General features: G+C 34.4%; 1 protein-coding gene across 2 annotated transcripts in view; it reads right to left on the bottom strand.

The window, feature by feature from the left end:
* The window catches only part of ANGPT1 (angiopoietin 1), a 257,990-nt gene that overhangs the window by 45,713 nt on the left and 193,778 nt on the right, over positions 1 to 18,499 (bottom strand). For both annotated transcript variants that reach the window (XM_061171274.1, XM_061171273.1), the window contains exons 5-6: positions 9,148 to 9,275; positions 687 to 788 (exon numbers count right to left, since the gene is read on the bottom strand). In XM_061171274.1, the coding sequence (XP_061027257.1) occupies positions 687 to 788; positions 9,148 to 9,275 (230 nt within the window). The remainder of the gene's footprint in view (positions 1 to 686; positions 789 to 9,147; positions 9,276 to 18,499) is intronic.

Here is an 18,499-nt window from a genome sequence, read left to right on the forward strand (position 1 = left end):
GTTATTTTGGAGACCTCAGTGAATCATGCCTCACAGTTCACACCCTTGTGTACTTGTCTCACTTTGAATCTGGACTGGCCCTGTCATCAACTTTAACTAAAAGAATGTAGTAGAAGTGAAACCATGCCATTTCTGGGTCTAATAAATCTTAAAAAGGACTAGAAGGTTCTATTTTTGTGCTTGAGGGATGCCAACTGCCACTTAATAAGTCTGATGACCCTGGATCACTGAACTGGGAGAAGCCCAACTTAGCCACATCGAGGAGTTCTCAGTCCATAGCCAGCAACAACTTGCCAGCCATGTGAGTGAAGCCATTGGTAGTACCTCCCAGTCCTGCACCACAGCCCACAGCCCTGCACACTTCCCTTGTCCTGGCTCATGTACCCAGCCTGGGTCTAAATTCTAGCTTCCTCCGCCCTCATTCAACCAGGAACAAATTCAGACAATATGTAACAGTTCACTAAATAATTTCAGTAATATATTTTTCCTTCTGATGCACACATGGAAATCATTTACTGAAAAAGATTTATGAGTGTTTTGTGTTTAATGAGAATAATGTCACAAATGTATCATTTTATTTTTAAAATAACTGAAAGACATCTAAAAATACAAAGGTTTATCACATAGTGTAGTGAAGAAAATCTCATGATAAAATATCAGAAACTATGTAAATTCTTCCATCTTACCATTTTATATTCTTTCCAACCTCTTTGGAAATCTAGACTTCCATCTTCACGATGCTGTATTACAGTCCAACCTCCCCCATTGAGATCCATATTGCAAAATACCTGACAAAGGCAAAATAAAGTCAAGTGAAAATTATGTCTATTTTAAACAAACAGGTATCAGATATGTTTCAAGACAGAAATAGGATGGATAGGTCTATAGACAAAAATAATAACAATTGCCATACTGAAAATATTAATTTAGACATTTTATTGGCTATTTCTTCCTATATTCGAGTTGTTTCTGATTAAATCCCATCAAATGTGCATAGATTACTTGTAAAGGTTTAAATCAGTCAGCTGAAAATTGTCTCAGTCACAGACTATAAAAATTATTTTTTAAAAGTTTGTCTTAAATGGTAATAGGCACTATGCATATTCAATTTTTTAAAATGCTACTAGAAGTTTCCAAAGTTACAGACCATTTTATTGCTAAAACATAAGATTTGGAATTTTCTATCTTTATTAAATCACAATATACTAATAATAAAGGTTTTGGAAAAATAGTATTTTTTTTTAAACACCTTTATTGAAGTATAATTGCTTTACAATGGTGTGTTAGTTTCTGCTTTATAACAAAGTGAATCAGTTATACATATACATATGTTCCCATATCTCTTCCCTCTTGCAGAAAAATAGTATTTAAAAAATCATTTATATTTAGCTATTGCACATTTCATTGTATATTAACTCCTACATGCTCATATACTACAATAATTATTCTTGATGGTTCAGTATTACATTAGAGGCAAAATTTGGTCCCCAGCATATGGAGAACACATTATTTGCTTGAATTTTTGTCATGAACAATAAGAAGAGAACATGACATACTGTATTCCTTCTGACTGTGAGAAGCATTTCTTTCCCATGTGGATAAGTTATCCAAATCTTTCAAAGACTTATGCTTATTTCAATTATTCTAAATACAATATTATTTATTTAGAAATTGATTCATTTCTCCCAGAGTCCACCCAAGGAGAGAAACATATCTGTAATGGCATTATTTTTGGAGAGCAATCACTGTAATTGATGTAGCATAAATGTGGCAGCTTGATTATTCAAGGGCTCAGCTTTGGGGAACATCATTCCCCCGGCAATTGACTACTAAAGCAATTTGGAGGCTGGCTAAAGGTGTAGATATGAGGCAACAGCAGCAGGCAGGCTGTGTGGGCAAAGAGCCTGATTAAAGGAAAAACCTCAAGTGTTTTCCCTGAGGCATTAAATTTGGAGCACAAATGGCTAAAGGGTATGAAAACAATGGCAAGAACTGTTATTCAAAGGACAAACTGTCCATGTACTTCCTCGGAGTAAAAGGAACTAAGAGGTACATACTTAACTGTGAGCATATAAAAATAGGCAAAATGCTCTCCTGAGGGCTCTTCCTCTAATTTGAACATCCACCCATCAGTATGTATTCATTATCACTAGGAACTGACTCACCTCCAAGATCGCAGATTTGAAATTCCTCTCCCTGTCCTAAAGTTCTCCCTCTACTAATCCCTTAGCCTCTATGCACCTGCTCTTTGTCCTCAACATAACCTCCATCTGGTCTTTTGTCTTCCTTAATTCTAATTCTAATTCAATTTTTTTCACCCAACAAGCATTTTTGGGCATTGATTCTGTGTTACAACTGGCGAAATACGGATCATTTCCTCAAAACACCTAAAAGTTAAAACATTGAGTGCCCCTGTAGAGTTAAGGAGATGTGGGAATCCACAATTTTCAACTCTAGTGACCTGAGAATAATGGAGTCAGTAATCTAAATGAGAAGTTTAAGGAAGAGAGCTAACATGTGAGAAAAGAAAATGATCATGGTTTTGAAAACCTAGAGTTTCAGATAGCATAGTCATCCAAAAGGGGGAGTTTATTGATCAGTTAGAGATGATCTAACTGTAGGTAGATCAAGGGTAAGAATACGGATAAGAGCATGAGGGACTAAGAAAGAAATAGTCATAACAATACTATGCCTTTTAAGTGCTAGATAATTTAAACACTCTACACGCATTTTCTAATTTATCTCACAACAACCCTGTGATGTAGGTCTGATTATTATCTCCATTTTGCAGATGAAAAACCTAAGGCTTTGAGTATTTCAGCAACTTACCAATGGTTATTATTAATATAAGATACTGGATCTAGGATTTGAACTCCCTGTTTACCTAATTCAAAATTATATTAGGGGTAATCTTCTTGAAAGCAGTAGTTGATAGCACAAAGATGGAATTTAAAGAAGTAAAAAAAAAAAAAAAAAAGTGGAAACAGATGTTGGGGGAGGGTCGGGTCCAAGAATGGGCTTTGGTGAACAACTGATGGAGATAAAAGACACCAATAACCTTTAGGCAGGCAGGAACTTCATTTTATTTGCTACCGTCCCTGGTGCCTAGAGCAGTAGGGACAGTAGCCTAGCAGGTACTAAATGAATATTTGTTGAAAAACTAGAGATGCAATAAGGAAAGACATAAAATAGGAAAACTTGATTAATGGAATGCAGTGAAAGCTGGGGATGGATTTTGAGTTGGGGGAATAATCTACTTAATCAAATATTCCAGACAAGTCAAGATAAATAAAGATTAAGAAAATACACACTTAAATTTAAAATGAAGGAGCCATTAGCGACCTTGAAGAGAGAGACTGCAGGATTCCTATAAGAATAAAATCCAGATGGCACAGTTTACAGAGGGCATAGCTGGTGATTCAACACAAGTGGCCAAAGTGGAACTTTACTGGTAAAACAGATAAGAGTGAGTGAAAATGTCATGGAAATATTTTGTTAGAGGAAACTAATTTCACTTGTTTTTTAATTATATTTTACCCTGCCTTGACTGGTGAACCTAGAATTTTTTTTCCAGATTTTGATTTCCTAATGGACACTGATTGCCTGAAAGTTTGCCAAACTGTGTTTGCAAACCTATAAAGTCCACTTAACACAGTCAGGGAAAGGAATAACTACATCTATAAATATAGAGTGTGTAGAGAAAACTGTTCTTTACAGTTTTTTTATTACTATTATCTATGTTATTAAAATTCTATGCACTTAAAAAGTTTTAAAATCACTCACTAATTTTAGAAAAAGACAACTTTCCTTTTAAACAAAGGTATCTAGTGACTTGAAAATGTTAAGATGTGTTGGGACTACTTCTTAGGTAAAGACCCAGAGAAAGTTGCCCAGAGGAGAGAGGAGTTACCCAGGCAGATTACTGCCTTGGAAGCTAAAGTGCAGAGAACTTAAGAGGTTAGACTTACGCTCTACAATTCTTATTAGGACTCAGTAATAACAGCAAGGATAACAGCTGCCATTTGTGGAATGTAGACACAATAGAACTGAATGACACATTGGTTAGGGGCATGGACTCAGGTGCAACATTGCCTGTGTTCAAGTCCCACCTCTGCTCTCTCAAGCTATGTCATGGATCTTTTGCAAGGATTAAATGAGTCAATGCATATGGAGTTTTTAGAACAGTGTTTGGCATATACTAAGCTTTGTCATTAATCTCTTAGATGTATTTTACAGATGAGATAATATGTATTTATACTGTGCACTTATACTCTATGTATATAATATCTCATATAACAGCTATTATATATATTTCACATAATTTATTATTTATAATTTATTATGAATAATATAGAACATATAAAGCCCAAATATATAGAAGTTCAATAAACTGTCCTTATGATTAGAATTACCAGCTTCTTGTTAGTAATACTGGCATCATCAATCTTTGAGCATGCTTTTTAGTGTACGTGTATATGTATATATATACATATATGTATATGTACATATATATATGAAGTTGGATTCATGCTAGCACACACACACAAAAGACCATGTTATTTCTAGTCAGAAGAAAAATAAAAAGCCTATGCTTAACAGATGAAGGAAGTTAAAAAAATTAGGTGGTTGGTTTCAAAAGATTTGAGATATGAAGGGACTTGAAAAGTTCCTTCGCCAATATGGTATGGCCTATGCTATCTGGCAGTGTCCTTCCTGTAGACACAGGCCCCACTACATTTACTATGCCTGTTGCATTTATTGATCATATGACTTGGGCTTAACTCTATCCGAGAAAAGATTGAACTGGCTCCTATCCCAGGCAAGGTCAAAGCTTTCAAGCATTAAGTATCCTTTAACATAATATAGCGATTTAAACCCAAACAAAAAGGGGAAATTTGATTCACATAGGTCTTATGCTTTTATGCCGTGTGCAAGTTGGAATGATTAACCTTGTGAGTGTTAATTATTTTTCCATAGCCTTAAATAAAATAGGCTCAATACATTTGTTATAGTCCTTTTCCAAGAATTAGGGAAATTATAAATTCAGAAACAAATTTTTAAATATTTTACAATAATCAGAGTTATGATTTAATGGTTTGTTTTAGTGAATGAAACTAAGCTGGTAATAGTGCATTTGGTTTTAGAAACATGAAATAAAAGGAAAAATCCTATTCCCTACTACCATGCATTGAAGGGAATTCAGAGAGGAAGATAACCACAAGCCATTAATAATGAAAAAAAGTAAAAAATAAACATATAAATGATCTAATTCTCATTTTCTATCTGCTTGAAAATTTTAATAGTCCTAGAAAACTGCCTTTGGCTTCCACGTCACATTTGAAAAGATAATACTCTTCTAACTTTTGCAGACATTCTTTCTTGGCAGGGAATGATGTCAGTCAAAACAACTGTGTAACAATTGTGTATACTTGCAACTCTCACTCTGCCTAAAATTAATAATTCCTATTAATAGTTTTTGTTAATTGCCTAAATAGGCCAATTTAATTGATTGATCCATATCTCATATCATACATAATTGAACTTTTTGTTTTGTTTTTATATAGGCTTGCCTTGAGTTTCTCATCCTTGCTAGAACTTCTGCAAGCACTAAAATGAGCAAAGTTTTTGTTAGGCATATCCACGATTAGCACTAAACTTTATAGCTCCAAAGTATAATCTACATGGAAGGGTGAAGGTCCGAAAGATGCATTTTCCAAGCACTTTTTATAGAACTGAGAGGATACCAATTATTTATATCAAAATAAGAAAAGAAAATGAGATTACTGGGTAGGAGGAAGTGGGATGGCTTACAATCAGAACATAATTTTCTGATAATAAACTCTTACCCGTGTCATTCACATAGGTTCCTATAAAAAATTATGAATGGTGCGGCTTCGGTCAATACTAATATAAGTAATTATCCTACTTAGTCCCCTCTTAAGATGGTACAGTCTAGAGTTAATTCCTTTGTTACAAAGTCTGTGTTCAATATTTACTATGTGATTTGGGCAAGTTATTTTTCTAAAATAGGGATAATGGGAGCACCTATATCATAGAGTTATTGAAAGGAGTAAACAAGTGAGTATATATATCTAAAGTGCTTAGAATAGAACCTGGCAAACTGTAAATGCACAGTACTTTTGAACTATTATATTAATCAGTTTCTAAATTACACTGGGGAAATTCACACAATATTTGTTCTTACTAATGTTAAGCTATGTGAATATAATAAGGGATTTAAAACAAAACTTGCTACCTACCAGGAAGTGCAGGTGCATCAGCCTAAAGTATCCATCTCCATAACAGAACAATATTACTACTTGTGAGAGGATCGGGATCATAAAAGGGAAAGAATAAAACAAGGGAATGAACACTTAAGTCAAGAAGGAGGCCACAAGTCTTTCTTCCTTATGGTCAGTTATCTCTCCCTCTCACCATGCTCTGCTATTATTTCCAATTAAACTAAATCTAATGACAGTACAAATGACATGTGAATTTCTCCTTCTTCCATCTGAAGCTCCATGGGGCTGTTTCTACAGTGATAAAATTTGCCTCTTACAGGCCTGTATTGATATGATTGCTAATCTGTTTGGGGTAATATTTTTCCCTGGGACTAAATCTAGTAAGTTTAATTTAGCAGGTATTTGGCATTTGTGGATTTAATATTTTAGATTTTTTTTTAAGAACAACACAGAAGCTCTATAATATGTAAAATTCATTATTTTGCAGAGGCATAAATTTAAATCATGTTATCCTTGTGAAACCAACACAGAAGTCAGCCACTGAACTAGTGAACTGGATGGATCCTCGAACCCACTCTTTCATGTAAATCTTTTAAAAAAGCAACTTAAATATATTTAAGTTTATAAGTTATTGTTCAAGTTTATGAGTTACTATTCAAGTTTATGAGTTATTCAAGATTATGAGTTAGGATACTTTTTTTCCACCCTAACAGAAGCAGTGCTTCTGCAAATAGCCTGTGCATTATTTGCATCTCAAAACATTTTGAACTAGAATAGAGTTATGAATTTACATGACTTAAATTTAATGGAATGATAAAACTTCACTTGTAATGCTCTCACTAAGGGTCACGTGGTAGTATTGGTGATGGACTGAAAAAGATTCTAAAAGTGTAAAAGTTAATCTAAAAACTTTAAAAATTATTTTATTTATATATTCATACATATAGAAATATTAAGAGTCTAAAAGGAGGGTCACAATACTTTTAGTTAACTTTATTTTTATAGTCATTATGTTAGAGGGGAAGTGACAATCATTTAGGGGTTCTTTCAGGTCTTGGGCAGCACAATAGGTAAATTGCAGAAAGTATTTATGTTAGCTCCACTCCTCTCCCCCAGGACAGTTTCTAACACACTTCACATGCCATCTGTATGGTGTGTCAGTGTGTGGGCGTGCATACATGCCTGTGCACATGAATTGAATTTAAACTTAAGTATGATTTTAAGATATCAGTAAGCAGAGTAGGAAGGCTTCATGTCATATGATCCAAAGGATTCAAAAAGCTCATTTTTACAATAAATTACCCTCTCCTCTTTACTCTTAAACTTGCTATTGTACCTTCACAATTTTTTTTTTTTTTTTTTGAGACATGGAACACCTGATTCAGTGAAATTTTGCACAGAAGCCCAAAATGAAATACAGTGAAACCAAACTTCTCTGGTAGGTGACCCAGGTAGCAATGTCCATAACTGCCTGCCACCTCTTTTACCCCCTGCACTTTCTCTATCTCTTCCCCCTGTTATAGGTCAGTATGGAAGATATCAGCAGAGAGGATAGTAGAGTCCAGACTCTCCCTCTTGACATATGTGTGACATCTGTGACATCTGTGGCATCTGGCAAACTGGTCTCCATGATCCATTTCCCTCACCCATCAAAGGAAACGAACAATCAGAATGACTAAGTAAGTTAGGCTTACTTACTATACACTACACAGAAGTGTTGATATTATCATCAGCAGGTCATTTATTTATTCATTCATTTCAGCACATATTTACTGAGGACCTATTATGTGCCAGAAACTATTCTGGGTCCTGGGAAATCAAAGATAAAAGTAAAATCCTTGCCTCATAGAATTCTGGTAGTGAGAGAGTCATGCAAAGTTGCTTGAGGGAATCAGGGAAAGCCTTCCAAGAGCATTTGCACAGTACCCAGAGGAAATGGGGACAACGGACTGGTAATTTAGGTGGGGCAATGAAAGGAGAAAAACTGTTCCATCTTTTGAGGATAAAGCACTGCAAGGGCAGGTGGTCCTCTTGGGGTCTTGAGCATCTGGCTGAAGTTTTTTATATGTTGAAAAACAGGGCTTTCCTCAAGGCTCTCCATAAACCCTACTTCAAACAGCCTCTATCGCTACACTGCTACAGTATGTTATAATTTCTGTGTAATTGTCTGTCTTCACCACTACACTGGGAACTGTTTTATATTATGTCCCTAGTCATTTACTGACAAATACATGACATACACTTAATATGTATTGAATGAAGGAATGGATGGATGATTTGACGAATAAATAGGGAGAAAGAGTATATAGAGGAGGTGTGACAGCAAGACAGTGTTTTCTTACTTCAGAGTTTACTTTGGATCCTGTTCAATATACTGATGAAAACTATCCTCCAACACACTCTTTTAGGTAAATATGAAAAGCAAATCCTTTCAAGATTATGAGTTAAGATCGAATATGTTTCTCTACCCTAATAGGAGCAGTGGTTCTAGAAACATGTCCCTAGCTCTCTCTCCACAGTATTTGAACTGTAGATGATGTGTACCATCTGGGTCCTTGGGACTTTGGAAGATGGTTCCTAACTCATCTCCATGCACTTGAAGTATATGTGACTTCAACATGTAATCTGTACAAGGCAAGCATTTATGAACAATGGGACATTCCAGGAATGAGCAGAGGGTAAATGGAAAACTTTGTGTGAAATAGGGATGGGATATGTGAGGGTTGGAAGAGGTCTGTACAATAGGGTTTTCATCTTTTATGGACCTGGGAAACAGAGTATCTTTGGGAGAAAAGAGCTCAGGCACATATATTTTCAGTTTAACAAGCCCACAAATCAATCTGATTATTCAGCAATTCAACTAGGATCTGCTTTACATCTCATAAACAAACACTTCTGGTTTTACCTTTTTGGGTTCTGGCATATTATTAATATAAATAGTGTAGATTCCACTTTTATTAAAACCAGCTTGATATACATCTGCACAGTCTCTAAATGGCTTTTCTTCCTCTTTTTTTCCTCCCTTTAGTAAAACTGCAAAAAAAAAAAAAAAAAAAAAAGATTGCAATATGTGAATATCAGTACCATTAGTGCCCAAATGGACTCCAAGTATAGGTAAGCAAGTCTTCATTTCCTCCAAACAAATGTCAATGTTGCATTTATTGAAAAATCAATCATAAGAACAATACTAGATTTTGAGGTGACTCTCAGAATTACAAAACTATAGGAAAAATATGTGATCAGTTTATAACTGAATACTTTTTATATTTTGCTTAATTTCTTGTTTTTTTCTCTATCACTTCCAGAACATCAACTCAAGGGACAAGTAACCTGATCATGTAATACCTGCAATTGGTAACAATTTTGTCAATGTTTCTCTAAAATTTCTAAAACGTTCTTACCTACATTTCATAGGAAAGTTTGAAAAATGCTAAAGCATTTTTGGAGGAGGGAGAGGTGAAGATAAATTCAAACATAAAAATAAAATATGGAGGTTTAAGATGCTAAAAGAAGGTTGTACTGTTTTTCTGTGGCTTTATATTGAAGAGCTCCTAGAAATTTTTATTTTTTAAAAACTCTCAAAATAATTAAAAGGTAGAAAGAAGTCTCTGATCCAATTTAACTATCTAGAATGAAAAGGGAAGTAAACTTTGGTTTTTATTTAATGGTCTGAAGTTAAACTATCAGGTGAATGACATACAAATAGAAGAACAAAAATTAATAAGATTTGAAATTAAGTTATATAGGTGGAAGAGCTCAGTAAAAGCTGGAAGTCAAGTGGAAAAAGAAATTTAATTAGAGATAATCTCTACTGAGAGGAACTTTATATCATTCACTGAGCTTCATCCACTATTAAGTTCTTATTAACGAGATCAAAATACAAAAATGACTCATTTAATAGTCCTCAGCTAAAGATATAGGTGGTATCTTTATAAAGTATTTATGATTTAGTATTTTCTAATAAATACATGTTATTTTAGCAATTTGCTTCATTAGCCTTTTTTTGAAGTTAAGACTAAGAATATTTTATAATCTGGCCCTTAAAGTCTCTGGTTACTTAATAATTATCTGCTTTCAATCACTCTGAGTCACTATGGTATTTAAAAATAATAATATCAAAGGTAAGCTATAAATCAGTGCTTTTAAAATGATTTTAAATGTTCTAACAATCTAAAATACTAACCTGATTTATATTTGACACATGGTGTTACTAATTTATAGGTAATTAAAAATTAACAGTCTAATCTTTGTAGAAAGAATGACTATCTCAATATAAATATTTCAAATTTTCAAAAATTACTATGGTTCAAGGAAATGAAATATCCATGTCATATATGTTGCTATAACAAAAATATAGAATTATAACATTTAATAGCATATGGTTCTCTACATAGCTCCTGTTTGCACTAGTGCTTTTGCTTACTTATATTAAAAGCTACTTCTAAACACCACCCATCACAATTGCAATATCAGGGACTTCCCTGGTGGCACAGTGGTTAAGACTGCATGCTCCCAATGCAGGGGGCCCAGGTTCGATCCCTGGTCCGGGAACTAGATCCCACTTGCATGCCACAACTAAGGAGCCTGCCTGCCAGAACTGAGGAGCCTATGTGCCACAACTAAGAAGCTGGTGAGCTGCAACTAAGCAGGCCACCTGCCATAACTAAGACCTGATGCAACCAAATAAATAAATATTTAAATAAAAACACACACAAAACAATTGCAATATCAACACAAAATAAGTAATCAGAAGACTAACATCATATGATGGTGAAGAAGCATTGCACAGAATGTATGCAAATAGCAATTAAAAATGAATATTTATATACTCAAAAGCTACTTTTAATGGCATTGGGCATGTCAATGGATTATATAAAGGTCTTGTTTTCAAAAACGTCAGTGCATTTCACTTGTGCTTACTTATTTTAAGCTAAATGGACTATTATTTTTCTAAAACAAAACCTTCCTAAATTCTAAATGCTTGCTCTTCTGTTGAAAATAACCAAATCAGATGCAAAAAAAAAAAAGGATGTAAAGAAAAACTAACTAAAATTTATAATCCCTTGAGAGGATGAACAAACAGGAAGATGTGGTCAAGAGGAATTCAACGGTAAACCCATTTTTCTTTTTTGGGTGAGAGGTGGGGAAAATCATTTATCTAAAGAAAGAGAAAATGCTTTCTTGTTCAATGTACCACTTCCTGCCCTCCCTTATTTAGTTATGTAAGGAGAATGCATTCCCTTCCCACTTCTCTGCCACCTCCCTTCCCCTTTTCTTTCCCTCTTCAGGATGATGTGGGTGAAAAGACTGTTGTGTGGGAAGAGGGAAGCTATTTCACACACTTTTTCAATAACACAGAAAAAAGGAAAAAGTTGGATACTATCTTATTTTTCTGGAAACTAATTTATAAAAATGTTCAAACTATGAATGTAAGTCTTATAACTGGCAAAATGGTTTGAGGAGTCTACCATAAAAGGTACTATTAGTGCTATGGTTATACTATGGATTCGTTGTCATTGTGGCAACATATCTGATATAGATGTTTCATTTTCTTGAAATATAGTTTCATATTTTTGAAAAATTGAAATATATTCTTTCCAGATGATTAGACTGCTTGTTTTTAATTACTTACTAATTAGTAATATTATGCTTGAAAGTTTGATCCAGGCTACATTTTAGAGTCATACAGCATTTAAAAGCAATTTTTAAAAGTTTCATTCAGAGCTTACCTTTAATATTTGTATTATATTCTATGGTCTGAAGACCCCTTCTATAAGGGTAGATTGACTTTCAGAGTTCTTCTTTCTTTTTTTAATCTATAAAGTGGGGAACTTATACATATCTCTGAGGCAAGTATGTGAATTACATAACGCGGAGTGACTGAATTATAGTAAGTGCCAAGAAATGGTAGTTATTGCTGTTATGGTAATAATGATATCATCAATGGCAACATTATATTATTATTCTTTCTTATGGAAAGGACACTCAGGCTGTGGAAGGCTAGCCAACCCACTCAGTGGAGTGGTGGATGCTGCTGTCTTCTACCCTCAAATATAAATACTGTAGCTGACTAAATGCAGGGAAGTTACAATTGACTGGTTACATTTAGGATTATATTGAGCTGGCCTCTCCTTGTCAGAGTTGGCTAATAATTGGCTTATTTCATTCATTGACTACATGAAGTCACACCATTGTTAAGTTTAAGTCTAAAAAACCCAGGTAATCTAATCTTGCTGTATACTGTAAGCTTTATTTATTAAGAATTAAAGATTATTTGAGATGAAATGATATATGATGTATATACCAATATGTTGATTGTAGAGATTTAATCTCCTAGCTTCAATTTTCATGCCTATTTTCTTTGTTAAATATTGGAGAATTCTGAAATTCAGTGTTATGATTTGATATTGTAAAACTGGACACACAGTAAACATTTTAAAACACAGAAAGGCAATAACAAAGATGAATTAACCGAACATTGCAAGTGTCAGAACTAAGGATAAATTTTTGTAGGAGGTCTTGAGATTCAGCAAGATGGAAGATAATGCCTGGAGGAATATAAGATAAATGACAAGAGACAAACATGGAAAACCTGATGGAAGAAGATAAAAGAAGCATCAACTGGACAGAGCAGGGAAGAGCAACCCTGATACTTGATATAGGTGTTTTAGCTATCTGTAAAAGTGGTTTAACTTATAATAATACACTGGTTTAAAAGCATGAATTCTTAAAAAATGATCTTTACATCTAAAAGTTCCGTCTTTGACCACATACTCTTATTTTTTCCTCTCCCATTCTTTAATTCTTAATGAGATTGTCTTTCTTCTAATTGAGAGTCTAGATCCTCACCATTACTATCCGCCTCTTCCTAGCCTCCTTTTTCTTTCTTCCTACCTTCAGTCTGAGAGTGAGGCATTTAAGCACAGTTCAGGTGGAATTGCTAGTGCCCTCCTTCCACTGTCCTTTCATCCACTAACCCCTTGTATGAGTAAATCCTGACCCAAGGAAGGACGTTTATTCACATTCTCACCCCCATTTCTAGACTGAAAACACTAAAGTGAGGCTGTTTAATGCCATTCAAATGTGTACTTTCTAAACTCAGCTGTGTTCTCTATGCTTCTCAGTCAAACCCTTGGTCATTTCTAACAGACTTTTTATTACATTTCCTGAAAAGCGTATTTCAAATCTTTCTACTTTTTTCAAGATTAAATCTCACTCCTGTCTTCTCTATTCATATATGACCTTGTTTTATGGTTTACTATGATGATCAAAACCATTTAAAATAAGTCTCCTCTACCTTTTTCCTCTACAGAAGTTGTCTTTGCCTATCTTTCCCCTTGCCTTTTGTGTTGACCTCTCTTAGTCCCTTTTCTACTTCACTAATTGTCCTTTCTCTTTCCTCTTCATTGGGTTCTATTCCTCTCCTCACCTACCAATAGATGTTCACCAAGATTCTATTCTTGGATCTCTACTCCTTTTTCATCTGCTCTTTTTGCAAACTATCTTCTATGGCTTCAAACTTTTACACAGATTCCTAAGATACAAGCATTTCTGACACCATGTATTTGCTTCTCTCATGACCTCCGGATCCTCATTTCTACTTGCCTGTTGAGCAGTTCCTGATGCAACCCCAACTTTCATTTGTTTAATGTTACCTAATATTTTCTTCCGAAACCGATGTTCTCTTTTTCTCTTACTGATCCCACTATCCTTCCTCAGTTGTCATTGTTAAAAATTAATGAAAGCCTAAATATAAGACAAATAGACTGAGGTTTTTAATTTGTCTCTCAATTTAAAAGACTGCCTCCTGTTCCTTCTTAGTTTAACCCATCCTATATTAACAATTTCAGTAAATATTGATTAAACATCTGCTATTTGCATGACTTTTTCAAGACAATGGAGATATAGACATAAGAAAACCACAACCTGTCCTTAGTGTGATCACAGTCGGATGAGAGAAAGACCCATTAGTAGGTCTTCCATAATATCTCATGATAGCTATACCTATGATTAGTATCTTCCATGATAGGGAAAAACCCAACTCAAGCTGGCTGGAGCAAAAAGATAATTTATTGAATCAGGTAATTCAACAATCTAGGATAGAGCTTTAGGGAAAGCATGATCAGGTTTCAAACAGTGTGATCAGGAATTGGTTTACTTATCTTTTTCTTGACTCACTTGTTGCTGACTCTCTACCTGGTCACAAGATGGCTAGCAACAGCTTCTCAGTCTAATGTTACCAGTTTAAATATAATACCAAACAGAGGTAATGCACACAATTGCTGTTTTGGAGATATGTATCAAGTGCATTGAGAGTAGGTGCAGAGACTACACTCTATTTCTGACCAGGTAGACTTGGGGAAGGCTGTTCAGAAGAGATAACACCTGAATGAATACAACATGTAAAAAAGCTATCTGAACTAAATTTTAAGAGCTTGGTATGCCAGTTCAAAGACTTTACCCACATCAATATCAGCAAATAAATCTTAGGAAAGTCTTAGGAAGGAATCATTATTCATCCCTTATCTATACAACCAAATCTCTGTGATCTAAAGGGAAAGAACAGGGACATAAGCAGGTGCATGTCTGTCTTTCACCAGCCGACATTCAGTCAATGAGCAACCTGAGACGCTGACTCCAGCAGCTGTTAACTTTATCTGGTCCTTGCCTTCACTTGCCTACTCAATTCCAACCCAGATGGCATATCTACCACTGGGCTGACTTGAGGGAAGAACCATGAAAGCTAAGGCAGAGGGTCACTTCAATTCAGATGAACCCTCAAGAGAAAACTTCCTGGAATGTGGAATTCGTAATTCTGAGTCTCAGAAAACCTAGTAGAGAATGCAGAAGACAATTAGCCTTGCTACCAGAGACAATATAAAAAGCAGGAGCCCTTGATCCTACTTAATTCCTAATAAGTTGCTATAAAGGGATCAATTCTTCAATTATTCTTTTTAAATCTTAGATGTGGCTAATCATTCATATCTCTCCAGTATTTAGCAAACATCAGAATGTATGTGGATCATGTTATTGGTTTAAGGATATTTCTTGTGGTACTTTTTGGGCCATTAGACTGTGATCACATTAAGGAGATCATAGTACAAGGAACTGACCCTAGCCCGTGATTTTCAACACAACAGGTCACTGAAGGTAACTGAACATACAGATGAGTAAAATGGCATATCTGACAAGGTGCAAACAAGCAAAAAAACTGATTGATTAGATTCTCTAGTCTTCAGCCAGGTGTGTGGGTATTTCATGGAAAGGCCATTTAAGAAATTCCCTGGTATCCTAATTTACTTGACAGGACTTTTAGAAGTAGAAGAAGGTAATATTTTGCATTTCAAGGGTGTAGAAAATATGTTTAAAGGTTTGTAGACAATATTCAATATTTCAATATTTTGTGGGTGGGTGAGGAAGACTTACCAATGATTTCATAAATACGTATCACATATGTATAGCTATATAAACACATACGAGTTTTAAGCTTATAAATTAAAACTTTCAGAATTGGTATTTTATTTCATATAAAATATATGCATATGAACCTAAATATCTGTGGGTTGATATCTCAGCATGATTGTTTTTAACCTACAAAAATGGCAATTACCTATTTTTTTAATCTAATATATATATATAACATAAATTGCTATGTCACAATATAACAAACATATTTATAAATACTTTCAATCTGAAGTCTTTGGTTAAGTAGCTAAAGGCTTCCTTTTTAAAAATCTACTATTCCTTTTCCTTTTAACTGTGGTGTAAGGGAACACTTGAACATTGTTTACTTGCTGCACTATTATTTTAATTAAATTTTTTGTAAAAAGAACTGTTTTTATTCTAATTTAAATTCTTTATGTATATATATTTTGTAGATAATGTGTAAAATCTTAACTATCATCTTGGTAGAAATATAATAATCATGATCATAATAAAATCAACTAGCATTCATTGGATACTAATTATGTGCTCAACTCTGAATTTCTCATGCTAAGTATGTTTTATATGCTTCATTTCATTTCACACTCATAAACATCTTATGAGATGGATTTGTCAATATGTCATTTTATATATGAGAAAAGTGAAACTCTGAGATGCTATCTAACTTCACCAAAACTTATAAGTAGTGGAAGTCTTTAACTGTAAAGCCAAAACTACTTCTTACTGGCTTCTAAAGTAATGTCAAACCCAAATAGAACTCTAATACGTTATTTGTCACAGAGTGAATCCCCAGCAATACTTAGCTGAAAAGGTCCCACCCTAGGGTCTTAGGTGAATCAGGACAGGCCTTAATTATGAATGGGTATAGGCTCTTCTCATGGAAGCAGGAAGTATGGGAAGAATGACAGGAGGCAGAAATGACAAGAAAGAAGAAAAATGTTGAGATGAAGATAGAAGAGAGGAACAGGTAGCAGAATTTCTGTGAGACGGGAGCTCTCAGCAGAAATATGAAGCAGTGATGGCCCACAACTTCAAAAGCAAACAGAGGATTAGGAAGTAAGAGGTCCCTGAGCAGCCACATTGGATTTAATAATGTCCATACCCTAAAAGTCATGCTGATCAGGATTTACCCCCATTAGTTTTAGATATTATTCTCAGAAGCCTAATTATTGATCCCCCAGCCTATGGACCATTTGCTAGAAGCTACAAGTTTAGAGGAGGGCTGGTTGGGAAGGTGAGAGTGGGCATATGTCTGTGTTTGTGCTCATCTTCTAGAATCAGGCCTGAAAACAATGAGAAAATTGATAACTAAAAGATTTTTTGTGGGTATGAGGAAAAAATAGTAATTTTTTTAAAGTAGGCAAAAATAAGAAATGATAATAGTTTGGGCAATATATAACATAAGGGATAAATTATATACTTTTAGAAAGGCATCATGGTATTATGGTGTAAATTAATTCATGCTGATGACAATGAATTAAATTATTAGAAAAAGCTTTTATGAAAACACTGCAGAAAATTTGCCATTATGATATTTTAAAATTTTCTTAAAATTTTACTACTTAAAGAGATACATTATGTGGAAAATATATTACTCATTACATATAATTGTAGGTAAATACATACATTTAAAAAATTTTATCTCTCTTTAATTTTTTTTTTTAATTTTTTGATTCTTACAAAGGAGTCATATTTAAAATAAGCCCTACACCCCTGCAATCAACTGTTCAGAGAATTATTATTTTTTTTTTAACATCTTTATTGGAGTATAATTGCTTTACAACGGTGTGTTAGTTTCTGCTGTATCACAAAGTGAATCAGCTATACGTATACATACATCCCTATATCCCCTCGCTCTTGCATCTCCCTCCCACCCTCCCTATCCCACCCCTCTAGGTGGTTACAAAGCACCGAGCTGATCTCCCTGTGCTACTGAGACGTATAAGGTACATAAACGATTAAATCCATGTGGACATGCATAGTACCCTATGTCATACGTGGATTGCTAATTTTATGGTACTCGTTTCAGTGTGGAATAATGAAATGTGAAGTAATTCTACATATTTCTATTTTTGTTTGATTAGTGTATTTAAATAAATTTTCTAACACTCCGCTAATGTGAAGTGACTCACATATGTAACTGAATGTATACAATGCATATTACACTTAGAGCAACTAAGAATGAGAAAAAATTACTAAAAGTTGAAAATGGATTTACACACAATCTTTGTTTAATCAAGTGATCATTCGCTTTTTATAAAATTCATTTCTGTGTTTTCCCTTCGGGCACCCTGATGGGCAGTTATGAGTGCTACATGATCCTTGCCATTTGTTCAGAAGGTCATTTCATTAACAAAGATATTTCAGGTGTTTCATGTGTGTTAATTTCCCATGTAATGTCTTCAGCCTGACTGGAATATACTGATTTTGAATAAATGATTTCTCACACATGTGGAAAGACTTAAACGGCATCTTTTGTGCTCTGAGTGGACAAATAATTGATTTCAGCAAAAGCCATTAAAAATGGAATGAAAGTCCTTGGGCAATAGTGTAAAAGATGGAGAGTAGTTGCCAGATGCTTTTGAAAACTGACAAAAAAAATGCCACTTTGAAGTTTTAAATAAATAAAGGCTGACTGTCACCATAGGTATGTCACTTTGGTTCTTACTCTTGTGGTGAGATATACTTGACGAATACTACTTTCCTACCTGGGGGTATACATGGGATTCTACTCTAACTTTGGGTTTCCTCAGTCATTATGAGTGACACAAAATCAAGAGAAGATATGGAATGATTGATAGGAGTCATAAAAT

Source organism: Eubalaena glacialis, chromosome 17 (assembly GCF_028564815.1).
Source record: "Eubalaena glacialis isolate mEubGla1 chromosome 17, mEubGla1.1.hap2.+ XY, whole genome shotgun sequence".
In the NCBI taxonomy this organism is placed as follows: Eukaryota; Metazoa; Chordata; class Mammalia; order Artiodactyla; family Balaenidae; genus Eubalaena; species Eubalaena glacialis.